The sequence below is a fragment of the Vigna umbellata genome, chromosome 3, assembly GCF_029865625.1.
Source record: "Vigna umbellata cultivar VRB3 chromosome 3, Vumbellata_1.0, whole genome shotgun sequence".
Classification (NCBI taxonomy): domain Eukaryota; kingdom Viridiplantae; phylum Streptophyta; class Magnoliopsida; order Fabales; family Fabaceae; genus Vigna; species Vigna umbellata.
The window spans coordinates 23,186,640-23,203,367 of NC_142167.1; the positions used below are offsets into that span (position 1 = coordinate 23,186,640).

The window sequence follows — 16,728 nt, forward strand, 5'->3', positions numbered from 1 at the left end:
CCTCTTCTTCTTATGTCTGCTTCGTCACGCTCATGTGAGGGAAAGATATAGTTTTCCCTTCTCTTCTTCTCCTTCGGCGCTGCTCTGCAACCATATGGCAGCTTCCTTTCTTTCACGTTGGGACAACTTGCGACAGCTTTGGGGTGGTCCGCAGCAGCGGAGCTTGTGAGCGACACAGCGGCAGAGGCGCGACCCTTGGGGTTTCGATGGTGGTTCGCGCGGTGGGTCTCGAGCGACAGGTTTGCGGAGATCAACGAAACTTCGCCGAGGTTGGCCGCTGGATCTCTGGGTTTTGGTTTTTGTTTTTGGTTATGGTTTCTGCAGGTGGAGGGCTGGCCTCGCGGTACTTTTCGAACACGACGAACACCCTTCAGAAGAAGTCATTCGTATCTCAAACACCAATTTCTCTCTAACTCAAACCCTAATTTCTTAACCTCAGTAATATTACCCTCTCACAGCCACGTATCACCCTCACACAGTCACGTATTACCCTCACACAGCCACGTAGCTAACTTCAGTCCACCCTGTCAGCTGCTCCGTTAAAAAATCAACGCCGTTTCCAAAAAGGACTTGATTGCACACTTTTTACAAAATTTGGGACCACATTGAATTTCTAAAAAAAGATAGGACCCAATTGAACATTTGCCCCTTTCGAGAGACCAAAAGAGAGGTATTAAACCAAGATTAAATTAATATTTTATTTATAGAAACATCGAAAGACTATTCTTCTTGTTCATATATATTGAAATTTCTTATCCACGAGGACAAGGACTACTAGTATTCTGTTTACATAATCCCATTCTGGTCAGTGGTCACGTGTGAAAAAAGCAACCTTATAATTTATTAATATTTAATAATAAAAATATAAACAATGAATATACATGGCATGAGCACATGCCACGTTTAGGTTTGGAGCTTTGAGCCGAAATCGAGGAAGAACATGATTTCTCCATGGCATAAATAAAAAGGAAAAATGTCGTTTTTAAAATCATTTTTTAAATGGATTAATAAATATCAGAAGAAGAATATAAATGGTGGATAGAGATACTGCAAAAGAGAAAACAGAAGAGAAGAGAAGAGATGGCAAAGAATGTGATGAATGCGATTCAGTACGAGAAGTATGGAGGAGGTCCCGGCGGCTTGAAGGTTCCGTGGCTTCTTCTGTTTCTACTCATTAAGTGTGTTACTGCTGTTTAATTCGAATAATCTTAATTTGCATATTGTGTCGTAAGCAGCACGTTGAAGTTGGAGTTCCCAGTCCAAAGAAGAAGGAGGTTCTGGTGAAAGTGGAAGCGGTTAGCATCAACCCAGTCGATTGGAAGATTCAGAAGGGTGTTATGAGACCTTTATTTGTCCCTGGAAACTTTCCTCATACACCTTGTATTCATCTTTTCTCATCCAACTCTTCACCCTCTCTTCCTTCCTTTCTGCTATTTACGTTTAACAAAATTTCTTTTCTTACAGGCACCGATGTCGCTGGAGAGGTGGTTCAGATCGGACCACAAGTCAACGATTTCAAAGTTGGAGACAAAGTCCTTTCCAAACTCTCTACTCGAGTAATTATGCAAATCCTTAAATCAACTAACAATCGCCTTTTTTGAATCCATCCCTTCAAAACTAAATCATAGTATGATGGTGACACTGTCAAATTATTTCTATGCTAAATAAATGCGATGTCATAACTGTACTTGTTATAATTGATTGAAAAATTTATTCACTTGTGTGTGTGGTATTGATTCTGTGTTGTGTATGGTGAATTACGACATGGCAGTATGGAGGTGGATTGGCTGAATTTGCTGTGGCTAGTGAGAGCTTAACAGCTTCGAGGCCACCGGAAGTCTCGGCTGCTGAAGCTGCAGCGTTACCTATTGCCGGGCTCACAGCTCGTGATGCCCTCGCTCAAATTGCAGGAGTGAAGCTTGATGGGACTGGTGAGCCTAAGAACGTTTTGGTAACTGCTGCTTCAGGTGGTGTAGGTCACTATGCTGTTCAACTGGCAAAGCTAGGGAACAACCATGTCACAGCCACTTGTGGGGCTCGCAACATTGAGTTTGTTAAGGGCTTAGGTGCTGACGAGGTTCTTGATTACAGGACTCCGGAGGGGGCAGCACTCAAGAGTCCATCTGGTAGGAAATATGATGCAGTCATAAACTGCACAACTGGAATACCTTGGTCGACTTTAGATGCTAATTTGACTGAAAAGGCAGTGGTGGTTGATTTAACTCCTAATCCATCTTCATTTCTGACTGCTGCTCTGAAGAAAGTTACTTTTTCCAAGAAGCGGCTGGTGCCATTTTTTGTAGATGTCAAGCGTGAGGGCCTGGACAATCTACTTCAGTTATTGAAGGATGGGAAACTCAAGTCTGTTATTGATTCCAGATTTCCTTTGAGCAAAGCCGAAGATGCTTGGGCTAAGAGCATTGATGGCCATGCCACTGGAAAAATCATTGTTGAACCATAGTTTATTGGCTACTTTGCTTGGAGCTGTTGTAATCATGTAATTTCTGCATTTTTATCCGGAAAAAGTTTGTGTAAGTTAAAAGCTCTGGCTATATTTGTTGTTAATGTTTGTTGTACTCAATCAATAATTCGTGAATTCATTATTGTGTTTATCAAATCCGTGGTGAAGTCAATGGGAAGATATTTCTTCTTCTAGATCCAGTTTTCCTCCTGCAGAGGCCAATGATGTGATGCTTATTTAATGCGATTGTTTGTCGTACTTCAAGTTCTTTAAATTAAAATTGTTGCATGAATTCTTACTTTACATTACTGACAACCACGTCTAACCAGGTATAAACCCTAAACATTTATTATTTTTTTTCTTACATTTCATAGTTATATCTTTCATTATTCATTTTTCCATACATTCCACAATTACATCATTCGTTCATCTAGCCAAAATATGTATTGAATAGTTGTAATACTTAACTTTTCCATTGAAAGTTTAAACTAAATTTCGCAAAAAGGGTATTTTTGTTGATAAAGTATATAATTAAGCCTTTAATTTACAACTATTTACGACCATCGAAAAAATATTAATACACTCTATTTAAAAATATGGTTAAATATGTTTTTGTCCCTTATACTTTGTTCTTTTGAGGTGATTTAAGAAAGATGATTTGAATGGATTTGAGAGTAATATTTTTGTTGTTTTTTTTAAGTGGATTTGTGGGTAATTGAGAGTAAATTTGGAGGTAAAGTTTGTGAGAATTAGTGTAGGATTTGATTCATAGGACAAATTTAAAAAATTGTTTAATTGGTAGAAATTAAATATTACAAAAATATCCCTAGTAATATCAAATGTTATTTGTTAATGTTATATTTAATTGTAAAAATGTTTATAAAGAGTAAAAAATTAAAAATAATAATTAAAATTAATTTTTTAAAAGTAAAAAAATTATAATTTAGTAAAATGAATTTATTAAAAAAATTATAATTTTTAGAAGTAAAATGAATTTAGTAAAAAAATTATAATGCAGAAGTAATTTGCAAACAGGAAGTTCTAATAAATTTTAATTTTTTGTTAAGAATGAAGAGTGTGTTCAAAAAATAGTAATTTTATTAATTAGCATAATTTATTGGCTTAATTTTTCATATCTTACCTCATTTTTTGAGCTTTAAGATATTCCATGCCGCTGAAAGCACCATAGATGCTTTGTGCTACTCTCACATCCCATCCTAATTCTGCAAAATTCCTTTGGTAGTAATTTGGTGATATCAGCAACAATACTTCTCAAGCTAGAGAATAATGAAGAAGGTAAAAAGTTTATAAGATTGCATACTTTTCTTTAAATGAATTAAGTGCAGTGGAAGACTCATATCCGATTGTTATATAGTGAGCCAGGCGCATTGCTTCTATCTCTGGTATGGTCACATCTATGATCTTGCATGTTTGAGACAGAAAGTTAGCATGTGTTGTTTCTCAATTATGGGTTCAGTAACAGTATTACAAGTGCTTTAAGAAATTTCTGCCTTAAAAATATGGCTTCTTCCAAATTCACATAAAATAAGATACGATTTTGTTTATGTGGGGAAAGCAGAAACCATGCTAATATATCAGTGGTCACCGTTAGCATTTTTATATTTTTCAGTACCTTCCAATTGTAATGATCCTGAAGCTTGAGCAAAGTTTTGGAGCAACATATTCTGACTTCATTGCTGCAGTCATCAAACCACTAATTGATGGAAGTAGTGGTTAAACAACATGATTTAACCTATTTCTAAAAATTTTATAATCATAATGCAGATATTTGTAGCTGTCAACAGGACTCTATCTAACCTTTCCGTATTTTGCTAATTTGATGTCAGATATGCCTTTTGTCAAACTCAGTCGTGGAAGATTTATGCTGGTCTGAAGATTAAATAATAAGAAATTCAAAGATATTAGAATTTTAGAACTTGAAAGTGCATATCTAATCAGAATCATATGTGATATTATAAACATGGACAGAGTAATCGATGGTAAAAAATCATTAATTTGAAAAACGATCTTACCAATACACCGAAAATCTTCTGATATGAAATTTCACCACTGATAGCTGCATAACTATAAACAATGAAACAGTAGATGTTGAAAAACCAATCTTAAAATTTCCTTGTAGAAAGAATATCATAGAAAGGAGTACTAACACAATCAATGCATCCTCAACTGTGCCTGCTAGTATTCCAACCATTCCAACTGTCCAATTCAGGGGAAGAACTCTGAATATAGCAGAAGATCATTCTCCTAAGTTATTACATTATAATCCTTAAAGTATTTAAAGATGATAAAACAAATATGAATACCTACCCATCATGTGGTATACGTGCAAAAGTTGGTTTTAGACCAACAACACCGCAAAGAGATGCTGGCATCCTTACAGATCCTGAACATATAAATGAGCAAACATCACAAGTAATAAGAAATAATGAATGCTGATTTCTCTGGTCTTTGATGAACAGATATAAATCAAATACCTCCCCCATCAACACCAAGGGCAACAGGACACAGTCCAGCAGACACCAGAGAAGCAGATCCACTAGAAGAACCCCCTGCAATCTTACTGGTATCGTATGGGTTTCTAGCAGGCCTACAAAGTAATAAGCAAACATGCTCTTATCACCAGCTAGTTCTATGAACATTCCTTGATACTGAATTCACAAGACAAGTCCACCAAAGATGTCACATAATGTGAATATGAGTATAACACAAGGTGATCTTACCCATAATGTGGATTTATCCCACTGGTTCCAGACCCAAGCTCATGCATATTGCTTTTCCCAACAAGTATATGGCGCCACATAACCTTAAACGCTTAACGCAGCAAGCATCATCGTTACACGGCTTTTCTTTGTGCAGCCACGTTGTACCTCCTTGAGAACAACATTTTCAGAGGCTCAAGTGAATCATGAAATCAGCACATAATCATTTGAATAGAAGATTCCTTAGGAAAACAATAACACGTTACACTACCTGTTGTTGGATATGGCAAACAGTCTATCTCATCCTTGATAGCAACAGGAACTCCGTCTAACACTGAAATTGGTTCCCCTGCACAAATATTATTACATCAAGTATCTGAACATTGTTTGTTGAGTAGACGTAATATATGAACACAAATGAGGCTGAATCCTAAATAAGAACGTTTGCAAATATGACAATGTAATTTCTGGGCTACTTCAAAAGTTAAAATATTAGTTTATAAATGCTACACTAGATTTTTTTAACACAGTCTTCATTATATTGATTGAAAATTAGTGAAAACCACATAATTGTGTTGGTCCTACTTCTTATATAAGGAGATTTAAAACTGGGCAGATTAATCAAATAAAAATGACTCAAATATGAAGTGGTCCGATTGAAAAATGAAAAGCATCAACAAAGCAAAGAAATCTGGACAGAAAACAATGAACTCAACAAAATCCTAAAAACAACAGCAACCAGTGATGGCAGATTTGATGGAACAGAACACGTTCAAAACAAAACAAAAAAAAAGGAATTAAATGACAGAGAAGGAAGGCAAAACATCTGGACTTAGCTCTCAACAACAACTTGAACCTGGGCAAGTACACAACATCACTTCCTTTCTTCGGTAGAGAGATCAAAGGGCCCGCACACGCATGCCACAGTTCCAAGCAGACGGAAGAAGGAGGAGGAGGCGGAGGAGGAGAACCAACCAACGTGGAAGCAGAAGTGCTTATCCCAGAGTGAGAAGAAGAAGAAGAAGCTGGGACCGAATACAACACGCTATGGAATCGAATACGCATTGTGTGCAATTTGTTCAAAGCAGTGGAACCGGATACGCTTGAGATGGAACCGAATACAACATGTGGATTTTCTTCTCTGCACTGGAACCGGATACCCCATTTGTGGAACCGAATACACGCCCCTGAAGAACATCAAACTCTTCTTCACCCGCTGCTTCAACCGCTGCTTGAAGCTTTCTTCATCTTCATCCATCAACCTCTCCTCAACATGAAGCTAGGGCTGCAAGCGCTGCAAAAGCAACAAATGCACAGAAAGCTTCAAACAACTTTCGATTGTTGGAATTGGTTCGGTACATTTGCGAATCGATTTTCTGTGTTAAAGCTGATATACATGCAGGGAAATGTATAATAGGTTGAGGGTATATGTGACGTTTCGGTCACAATCCCTCCAAATCTCTTCAAAGTCGTGGGTGATGAAAAAGTATGGTATCCTCCAAACCGCTAGAATTTCCTCGTGCTTTCTCTCATCCGAACGAACACGACTAGATTCTCAAATCATCGCTCGAATTTGTTTCTGATCACTAAAATCTGTTCAAGCGAAGAATGCATTAATTTTCACTGAAAATTAAAATATCTGTTCTCAAAATTTTGAACTAATTTAGTCTTTAAATTTTTAAGGGTTAAATATGTTTTTAGTCCTTAAACTATTGGCCATTTCTGGTTTTCGTCCCTCTTCCAAAGTAAGGTACAATTTGGTTCTCATTCTTTAGAAAAACGTTCCTTTTAGTCCTCAAAATTTTGTTTTTAGTCCTCGTTTTAGTCCTCAAAACGTTCGTTTTTTCGACTAAAACGAACGTTTTTTAAAGATTGAGGACTAAATTGTACCTGGGACGAAAACCAGAAACGGTAAATAGTTTAGGGACTAAAAACATATTTAACCCAATTTTTAAAATGTGTGAATTTAGTTATTTTAACTAAATTTTGTTAATTTTATTTGATGCTATCCATTAATATTGAAGCAAAAATGTGTAAAATATGTAAATAATTCAAATGTTATCCACTTGAAACATCAAATAAATCTAACAAAATTTAATTAATATGACTAAATTCACACCTTTCTAAAGTTTGAAAACTAAATTAGTCCAAAATTTTGAAGAAGAATTAATTCCAATTTTTATATAAAAAAAACATATAAATTATATTATTAAAAATGTGTTATATAATATAAATCAATGCTTGTTTTGAAATCCAATAATATTCATTTGTAACTGTCACGTCCCATTAATGTCCATGCTGAGTCACCTAGCTGCTTACATCAATGCACCATGCCACGCAACTCAATGCATTAAAAATCCACTGAGAACGAGCCCTGCATGCCCACTTGTCAAAATGGAAGTTTCTGAAGTGAATGGTGGGGTGCAGGTGTCAACCAGGGGGACGTCCGTTCGTCTGAAAGTGGGAATTTGAACAAAAGTGATTTTTTTTTAAAATTTCCCCACTCTCCTGCGTGCACCTCCTCCCCTTCCAAACTCAGAATTTTCATTTCCTCCTCCATCTCTCTAGAACCTTTCTTCCTCTCTCTTCTGCAACTCACCATCCTCTTCTCCGATCACATTTCAGAAAACGCAGAAACCTTCCCTGCACCGAGAGCTCCATATTGAACCGAACAACTCACAGTTCTGGTAAGTTTCACTTGGACGCTCGTTTCTGGAGTTCCTGCAAACTGTATTCAGTTGCATGCAATGGTGTAGACTAAGCCCTTCATTTTCTTTTGGTTAGTTTAGTTGGAGAGCTTAAGAGAAACGTTGAGAGAGCCTCATTTAGACGAATCAAGATCCACTCATTTTAGGGCGATCACTACAAATCCGGGTAAGGGAAGCTTATTAAGTTTAATTCTTGTGATTTACTGTGATGTATGAATGTACTGGGAATTATATGTTTTGTACTGTATGAGCGTTCTGTAAATTTGTATGCAGTATGATGTTTGATATTTGATTTTTGGAGTATATGAGTATGATCCGAATTGATGTATTGAAATGATGAAATATTATATGGTTTGATAGAATTGAAAGTAAGCTGTAGGATGAGATGATGCATGAAAAAGTATGGATTTTGTACTATAAAATGAGTAAATTGATGTATGAAAGTTATACTGAAAAATGTGTGTACTGTAAGTTGAATTGGAATATGAAATTCTATGAAAATGAACGTTCATTATCGATACGGTCATTGACCGTTCGGTATTCTCAGTAAATTCTTGAAATAGCTGAACCCTTTCATTTGGAAAGGATTATCCTTGAGGACGAACGCCCTCTTATATATAGCTTTACGTTTGAGCGTTCAGCCTAACGTAGACATCATGAGTGTTTTGTGAGAAATTGAGAAGCTTGAAATTCTACCTTTGGACACTTAGTCAAATTGTAAGACATAAATTTTAAGTATCTTATCTTATATAAATCCCAAATTTCTTTGATTTTGGATCAGTGAATAGTCTCGACCTAAAAGCGTACGTCCTAAGTGGCGCTCGGTCTTATACCGAACGCTCGTCCCCAAAGAGGAAGTGATAAGTAGCGCTCGGTCTTATACCGAACGCTCGTTCCGTTCCGTAATCGCCAACTAGTTGAAATAGCGTTCGTCCTGTATTCTCATAACGTTCGTCCTGAATTGTAATAGCTTTCATCCCTAAACTTAAAATAGCGTTCGTCCTAATTTCAGTAAATTCTCGTAACGCGTTCGGTCATTCACTGGCATTCGTTATTCTAACTAAAACTGTACTTAGTACATTTTAGCACTTGTATTTTATCTACCCTTAGTTGAATGGAATCTGAAATCTTGTCAAGTGAATTATTCTGAGTATAAGTCGTATCAGTTCATTTAACTGGTTCAAATTTTTAATAACGTTCGTCATGAAAGTAGAGTCAGCCTTACTCCTTCAGAAATGAAGTTCTTTTGGTTTAGCTCTTGACGTTCGTCCTCGTTACAAAGAGGACTGAACGCTCGTCTTTTTATGAAAGTGGAACATAGAATGAAAATGTATTTAAGAGGAAGAATTAAGGTGTGCGAACACTATAAGAACTGAATTTATGATTGTAGATTTTGAACGAGCGTTCTAGGGAGGAACGACTCTTGAATGAAAATTGAGATTTGTAAAGTATGAACGTGGTAAGCTTAGATGGTGGTTCATCCTGATATTCCGTGAGTGCTCGTTCTCAAGTAGAGAGGAGTATGTCATGCGTGGGAATGGCAGGAGGTCTAGTCCATAACTGTAACTTGGACAGAACAGACTAACCTCAGGGGGTTACTGATGAGCATTCCAGTTATCCCACCTGGGTGCACGGACGCCTTAGCTACACAGGATTCATACAGTCCGGACGGTCGTTCTAGTATCAGGATTTGGATGGAGATAATGTATGAATTGAATGTATATACTGTGATTTATTTGATGTGTTTGATATGTATGAAATGTATGTTTAACTTGAATTAAATTCAATAAGCTTACCCTTGCATTTCCCATTGTGTTGTCTGTATATGTATATCCGTCTTGTCCTTGCAATGATCATCCGTGTGGATGTGAGCAGAAGGAGATGCTTCACTGGAGCAAACTCTTGAAGAGGAAATCATAGCTGAGGAGAATCTCGTAGAGGTTGAGGTGAATGCCGAACAGTGAGGCGTTCGGTTAGTTTAATATTTGTAGTTAGGAGAGCGAGCGGTTGTGAGCGAGCGCTCCTTTTGACTGTGTAAATATTTGGACGTTCGGTAATGATTTTGTAAACCGTTCGTCCTCATTTATTTTGTGAACGCTCGTTGAATTATATATGTAAGGTCGTTCGGCCATTTATGAACTCTGCTTCCTTTACTTTTAAAACTGTTTTGCCATATTGATACATGTGATTATTCTAAGTATATAGTTGATTACTGTATAATTTTAGGATGTTACAGTATATGTATATATTTCAAATTTCATAATAATGTACATATTGGTTTTGACACTAATATGTACATAACACCCTATAAGCAATAATAGCTATCAATGTTGACAACCTCAAGAATATTAGATTTTCCTGAATGTAGATTAAGGACTCCTTATCCTGAAATTTGATAATATATACACATTTATATGACTACAAATAAATAAATAAATATATATATATATATATATATATAAACTACAGAATATTCATATGAGCGTAACTATGTTAATGCCTTGTATGTAGGACCTACACTAAACCTAAATATGAAATACTTTAAATAAATAATTATAAATGGATAATTGCAATAATAGAAAAAATATTTGAAGTTGTAACATGTAAGAGAGCAAGAAAAGGAGGAAAGAAGAGATGACAACAGCGACGACAACAACCACTCCCAATCTCATGAATGCGCTTCAGTACGACGCCTATGGCGGAGGCCCCGCCGGCCTGAAGGTTTTCACTTTCCTCTCTTTCTGTTCTATTCCTTTCAATTTAACCTAATTTCTCCATTTCCATTTTCAGCACGTTCAAGTTGGCGTTCCCACTCCCAAGACAAGTGAGGTTTTGCTGAAATTGGAAGCAGTCAGCATCAACCCCATTGATTGGAAGATTCAGACGGGTGTTCTGCGCGCTCTATTTTTACCCAGAACATTTCCCCACATTCCTTGTATGCTTCCATTCATTCATTCACTTCTTTTTTTTTCGTAACTATTCATAATCGTAAATAATTATCATTATTTTTTTCATCATCCCACTGTCAGGCACTGATGTAGCTGGAGAAATCGTTGAGATCGGACCGCAAGTCAAAGATTTCAAAGTGGGAGACAAAGTCCTTGCCAAACTCACTCATCAAGTAATTCAATTCTCTCTTTCTTTTACTCCTCCCCCATTTCAACTGCTAATTGCAACACTATTCATCTCATTAAGAAGGAGGGAATACTTAATTTTTTTTTGAACCACCACCATCCTAATTCGCTTTTTCACGAACATCTTTGTTGGCAAAGGGAGAAGTAGAGAGTCTCGCCATAGTAGTTGTTATACAAGATAGTCACTATTCCTGCTCTTAAATTTTTTCTATTTCAAAATTACAACTACCAAAGCATAATCATAGGCATTGTCTTTTTCTTAGAGCACGGGTTTATATAATTAAGAATTAAGAATTGGTTCTTATAAGACATTTTTATTGAAATATGCTGAGATGATATAAGAAATAAGACTAAGGGTCTTTCACCAGAATAATTTTTTTTTTTGTTTTGTTAGGAAATATATATTTCTACCAACAATTAAATAAAACATTAACGATATTGTGTAAGACCCTTGTATTGGAGTAAAAATTGCAAAATGATCTTAAGTGTGATGTAATGTGATGAAACTCCCAAAAATTAGATTAAGACCTTATATTAGATGGAGATGTTTTTAGGTACAAAACATGTTTATCGCTTACTTGACCAGTAACACTTTCTTAATTATTATATAATAATATCAAGACACCAGATCACGCCAAAGCTCATCCTCATTTAGTCATGTAATAGTACTACTTCTAATGTTTTTCTTTTTGTTTGAAAAACTTATTGCCCCTTGAATGAAGGTGTATTGTTTGTCTAAAGAAACTAGTAAAGAATATATGAAAGTGCTAGGTAAGTTCTAGTGTGAAATAAATGGCATGCTACACCTGAACTTGTTCCAAGTTAAAGAATCTTTTCATATTCATATGCTGACGGCAACTGCCTAATACCCATTTTGTGTTGTATTTGTTGAATGTCAGTATGGAGGTGGACTGGCTGAGTTTGCTGTGGCTAGTGAGAGCTTAACAGCTTCCAGACCACCTGAAGTCTCAGCTGCTGAAGCTGCAGCATTACCTATTGCCGCACTCACAGCTCGTGATGCTCTCATTCAACTTGCAGAAGTCAAGCTTGATGGAACTGGCCAGCCCAAGAACATTTTAGTAACTGCTGCTTCAGGTGGTGTAGGTCACTATGCTGTTCAACTAGCAAAGCTAGGGAACACCCATGTCACAGCCACTTGTGGGGCTCGCAACATTGAGTTTGTTAAGGGCTTAGGTGCCGATGAGGTTCTTGACTACAGGACTCCGGAGGGGGCAGCACTCAAGAGTCCATCTGGTAGAAAATATGATGCAGTCATACACTGTACGACAGGAATACCTTGGTCAACTTTTGAGCCTAATTTGGCTGAAAAGGGCGTTGTAGTTGATTTAACACCTAATGCAAGTTCGTTGTGGACTGCTGCTCTGAAGAAAGTTACTTTTGCCAAGAAGCGGCTGGTGCCATTTGTTGTAACTGTCCAGCGTGAGGGCCTGGAACATCTACTCCAATTACTGAAGGATGGGAAACTTAAGTCTGTTATTGACTCCAAGTTTCCTTTGAGCAAAGCTGAAGATGCTTGGGCTAAGAGCATTGATGGCCATGCTACTGGAAAAATCATTGTGGAACCATAGATACAGTTTGCTTTGAGGTGTTGAATTTGTAGTTTCTAAATATCTGGACGAGGTTTTTGTAAAGATCACATGACAATGAATAACTGTGCGTATTGTATGCTTGTAAGGATTTTAAGTTAATATTTGTTGTCTTTTGACACTCTCGAATTGGTTTTTATATGACGGGATGATTTATCAGGAACTTTTTCTCGTGTCCTAATTAGTTGTTGAGCTTTTTAAGGAAACGGGTAAAAAGACGAATCCCCTGTGAAATGAACTTGTTTTCTCCTTTCCTTTTCTCATGGCTGAATTAGTACTTGTTTGCTTAAGCTTGCTACCCGATAAAAGCTTATTTTTCATAAATTCTCTTATGAAGCTCATTAATTTCTAGCAAGTATTAGTTGGTTTTCTTGTATATGGATCCTTATCCAGTGTTCATGTGCTACAAAAACCTTTCTGATCTCACATATTTCTTATATGACGAGCAGAGTCCAGGTCCAAGGCGTCTCACTTGAAATGCAAAATTAACAAGTTTTATGTGCTGATTTTGTCTATGAATGGGCATGTAGGTTTTGTAGATTTAATTTATGATTAGATTTGAAAATCAGTGAGATTCACAAGAGTTCTCATGAAGCAAGGGATGGTGAAAATAGTTGAAAGGGTGTTTTTTCTATTTGAAGGAATAGATTAACAGGGTGTGTCGAGGTGAAGGATCTCCGAGACAAACATCAAACGCAGGCTATTGGTTAAATTGAGGAAAAGGGAGATTCGAAATGGAATTTAGGTGGTCAATTAATTGAATCTTTTCTTACACAGGAAAAAGGGGGCGAAATATGAGAAACAAAGAACAAATCACACTAGCACATACTATATACCTTGATTACAGTTATTTTGTTTAGATGTCTATGTCTTAACAATTCTACTCTAAATTAGGCTACTTAGGCAAACTAGTTCTTTTGATCATAAGAACACGACATTTCTTTCCAATCCAATTACTTGTCCACGGTGGATCTCGAGACACGACTTGGTACCCGGCATTTGTGTACAATTTGCGAGCACCTAGATCTTCTTCATAGGCTCGAAGGGCAAGAAACTCAAAACCCCACAAAATGGAAAGCATGTCGCAGGCTTTCAACAGTGCAGTCGCTATTTTCCTCCTCCTGTGCTATCAAATAGTTTCATAAGTACACCTTTACAACAACACGAAGAAGATCAATGTACTGATTATGAAATTGTGTGTAATCACCTGAGTATTTTGGAGACGGCTATTCCTGATATGTAGAGGTACTCTTCAGCTTCAGGTGGAAGATGTTGAAGCACATTTCGGTCTCTTAAGACAGTCACGTCTATGACACCCACAAGTTGTTTTGCTGAATCTGGATCATCTTTTGCTGGCTCAGCTACCAAACAAGCATACCTGAATAACAAGTCATACATTACTGTCTAACGTAAATCAGAACAGTTGCTGAAATTTCTATACTCTCTTTAGCATGAACACACCAGACGGACACATGACCATTGGTGTGATTGATATCTATTGTCACATTGTGGCATTTATAACTAAGAAATTGGTGAACACAAGAAAGGTTATTACCTGCTGCATCAAAGTTTCTTTTTTTCCTTTTTATGTACATTTTTAAGTTCACATATTTGATTTTTTTTAACAGCAAAACAAATATATTAAGTAGGATAAGTGGGCTAACCAAACCGTATACATAATTTACATATATGTACTATTATTCTGTATCTAAACCCTCTTTCACATTTAATCATACATGTCATTTATCCTAACTCATTCCTATTTCAAAAGAGCATTTTCCAATATCATTACAAGGAAACAAAGACAAACATCATCCATGTGCCTATTCTTGGTTTACCAACTTCCCCTCCTCCGTCTTTTATATTGTTGTATTATTCTCTTTACTTTCCTCTTGATAGCAGGGTATCCTTTGTTTAATATTGTGCAACCAGTTTCACCTCAAAAACAGCCATAAAACATAGCAGTTGAGTTAAAAAGATGCAGATACACATGGATACAAAACAAACTGTAAACAATGCAATAAAAGCTCTAAGCCCTAATATTACCTTTTATGCCTACACCCGTCACTAATTTGTGTTACCTTATAGATTTTAAGCATAAAAAGGGATTAAGACACCACTGAAAGTAGGTATATTGTGTTTTTGGATATTTACAAGTAATCCAGAACTTATAAAATACTGTTGTTTCATTCATCTCTCCAATTGTAGCTTGTTTCTTTGTTGAATTTTCATATATGTTTCACAGTGGTTCATGGCCCAACCACCTACCAATCCAAAATCTAATGCTATTGCCATTTCTTATCTTTCATTCCACATTATCCTCGAATCACTTCCCTCATTCTCCTCTGCTAGTTGCCTTCCTAAAATCCCTTCCCACCAACATGACTTGAACTTGCTATCAATACTATTATCAAAACTTCTCCATGAACCATATTTGGAGTCTAAAACGGCTTTCCATAGTCGTTCACATTTTGTTCCAACCCTCCATTTCCATTTTCCTAGTAGCGCAATATTAAACAACCTAAAGTCTTTAATTCATAAACCTCCACACTCTTTTGGTTCGCAATGTTGTTCCACTTAACCCATGCAATCTTCCTCCCTTCCCTTCCCCATCCCCATAAAAATTCTCTCTCAATCCTCTTAATTTCTTGGTCCATCTTTATTGGTATTCTGAAAAAGGACAAGTAGAATAAAGGTAGTGCAGTGATGACAGGTTTAAGCAACCAATTTAATAACAATAATATTCATCAACTTGTTAAGAAAAGAACAAATTTACCTATTAGGTGGTGAGTTTTTAAGCTTGTAAAGGAGCCCCGAAAGCACTTCCGCCTATTGGTTCAAGGCAAGACAGCAAAAAGCACACAGAATAATTAAGAGGTGGGTGCCTGATCAGAAAATATAAAGCTCACCTTCACACAAATCAATAGTTGAATTGAAAGCTTCTGTAATGTCTCATGATACTACCAAATTTCACATTCATTTACAATTATTTCATACTCCTTAAATATAATAAATATTGAAGTTAGTGGAAAGTGTCCTTTCAAAAAGCGAAAACAAGAGTTGTTTACTCCTTTTAAACATTGATACAAAAAAAAAGAAGTGATTTGTCTGATTAGAAAAAAGAAGGGGAACCTGAAAGAATTGAAGGAACACGTCGTTGAAAATAGAGACAGGAACATGAAATGCTTCGGCCTGAACCTCAGATGCCTTCCTTATCTCATCTGCGTTTTCAAATAGCCTCCTTACTCTCCATCCATATTCACACGCCAAATACTCAAACTGCTGCTTCAGCTTTCCACTGCTACCATTCTCTATCTGCAACCTCACATCCTGATCAACACAAGGCAATTGCGAACTGCTGGTGCTTGTGCTTGTGCTGCTGCTGCATTGCAACACCAAACCATCTCCTCGCCTTTTCCTTCCCACTCTGCAAGAATCACTTTTGGAACCTCTTCCAGCACCGTACCCCAAGTTTGAGCACACAATTTTATGTGAAGGACTGGGATTACTCGCCAGTAAATGAGCCATTCATGCGTAAACCAAACCAAGACAAGCAAGGTTAGGCTACATATACATCGCAGCTAGCTTGGTTTTGGGTTGATTTCCAAAAATCAAATATAGTATTCGGAGTGGGGCCAATTGGTATTTATTTGAGTGGCCTCTTCTTTTTTCTGTTATTGTGGCTGCCAATTATATATAAATCCAGTGGCCACGTGCACTCATGTCAGCCAAGAAAACTACTATTTTCGTTTCCACTTTTCTTACTAGATTTTCAATCTCAACCTCACTCCCAAATTTAATTCCAATGTCACTCCATCTTCACAATCTCACAGATCATACTCAAGCGAAAACTCCCATCACCTTCTATTTCTGTTTCACACAACAACAAATATCAAACGTTACCCTCATTTTCCACACAAAAACATCAACATCAACAACAACCACACTCGTAAGAATCAATAGCCCAGAAACAAACATACACGCACGTACAAGTGTAGAGTGCCACAAGTTCAATCTCACAGTAAGTTTGGAATTATCCTAATGTATTCAATGAACAAAAAATAACTTCTTGACGAATTTGTAATTAGCATTCATGCC

At 36.7% G+C, this 16,728-nt stretch overlaps 4 protein-coding genes across 7 annotated transcripts; 2 read left to right on the forward strand and 2 right to left on the reverse strand.

Moving 5' to 3' along the window:
- The first annotated feature begins 892 nt into the window (after positions 1 to 892).
- Positions 893 to 2,655, forward strand: LOC124847545 (chloroplast envelope quinone oxidoreductase homolog). The gene is made up of 4 exons (XM_047325058.2): positions 893 to 1,146; positions 1,236 to 1,380; positions 1,465 to 1,556; positions 1,772 to 2,655. The coding sequence occupies exons 1-4, from the start codon at positions 1,081 to 1,083 to the stop codon at positions 2,459 to 2,461; spliced, it is 993 nt and encodes a 330-aa protein (XP_047181014.1). The 5' UTR covers positions 893 to 1,080; the 3' UTR covers positions 2,462 to 2,655.
- On the reverse strand, positions 2,366 to 6,778 carry LOC124847540 (fatty acid amide hydrolase-like). Of its 4 annotated transcripts, none has more exons than XM_088109154.1 (11): positions 5,453 to 6,777; positions 5,203 to 5,352; positions 4,957 to 5,069; positions 4,790 to 4,865; positions 4,630 to 4,701; positions 4,495 to 4,546; positions 4,280 to 4,351; positions 4,095 to 4,175; positions 3,783 to 3,883; positions 3,603 to 3,684; positions 2,366 to 2,504 (listed from the first exon to the last, which is right to left on the reverse strand). In XM_088109154.1, exons 2-10 carry the CDS (start codon positions 5,280 to 5,282, stop codon positions 3,618 to 3,620), a joined length of 714 nt encoding a protein of 237 aa, XP_087965280.1. In that variant the 5' UTR covers positions 5,283 to 5,352; positions 5,453 to 6,777; the 3' UTR covers positions 2,366 to 2,504; positions 3,603 to 3,617. The 4 variants fall into 4 exon arrangements, 3 of the variants coding, with proteins under 3 accessions (XP_087965280.1, XP_087965281.1, XP_087965279.1); XM_088109155.1 differs by lacking the exon at positions 2,366 to 2,504 and adding an exon at positions 2,538 to 2,670 and having other exon boundaries at positions 5,453 to 6,778; XM_088109153.1 differs by lacking the exon at positions 2,366 to 2,504 and adding an exon at positions 2,538 to 2,670 and having other exon boundaries at positions 3,603 to 3,695.
- Positions 6,779 to 10,449: 3,671 nt separating this feature from the next.
- LOC124835641 (chloroplast envelope quinone oxidoreductase homolog) lies at positions 10,450 to 12,793 on the forward strand. Its single transcript, XM_047310609.2, has 4 exons — positions 10,450 to 10,610; positions 10,680 to 10,824; positions 10,919 to 11,010; positions 11,923 to 12,793. Exons 1-4 carry the CDS (start codon positions 10,524 to 10,526, stop codon positions 12,610 to 12,612), a joined length of 1,014 nt encoding a protein of 337 aa, XP_047166565.1. The 5' UTR covers positions 10,450 to 10,523; the 3' UTR covers positions 12,613 to 12,793.
- Positions 12,794 to 13,425: 632 nt separating this feature from the next.
- LOC124835643 (Acyl-CoA N-acyltransferases (NAT) superfamily protein) lies at positions 13,426 to 16,241 on the reverse strand. The gene is made up of 4 exons (XM_047310610.2): positions 15,763 to 16,241; positions 15,407 to 15,459; positions 13,838 to 14,008; positions 13,426 to 13,751 (listed from the first exon to the last, which is right to left on the reverse strand). Exons 1-4 carry the CDS (start codon positions 16,156 to 16,158, stop codon positions 13,526 to 13,528), a joined length of 846 nt encoding a protein of 281 aa, XP_047166566.2. The 5' UTR covers positions 16,159 to 16,241; the 3' UTR covers positions 13,426 to 13,525.
- Between the last annotated feature and the right edge of the window lie 487 nt (positions 16,242 to 16,728).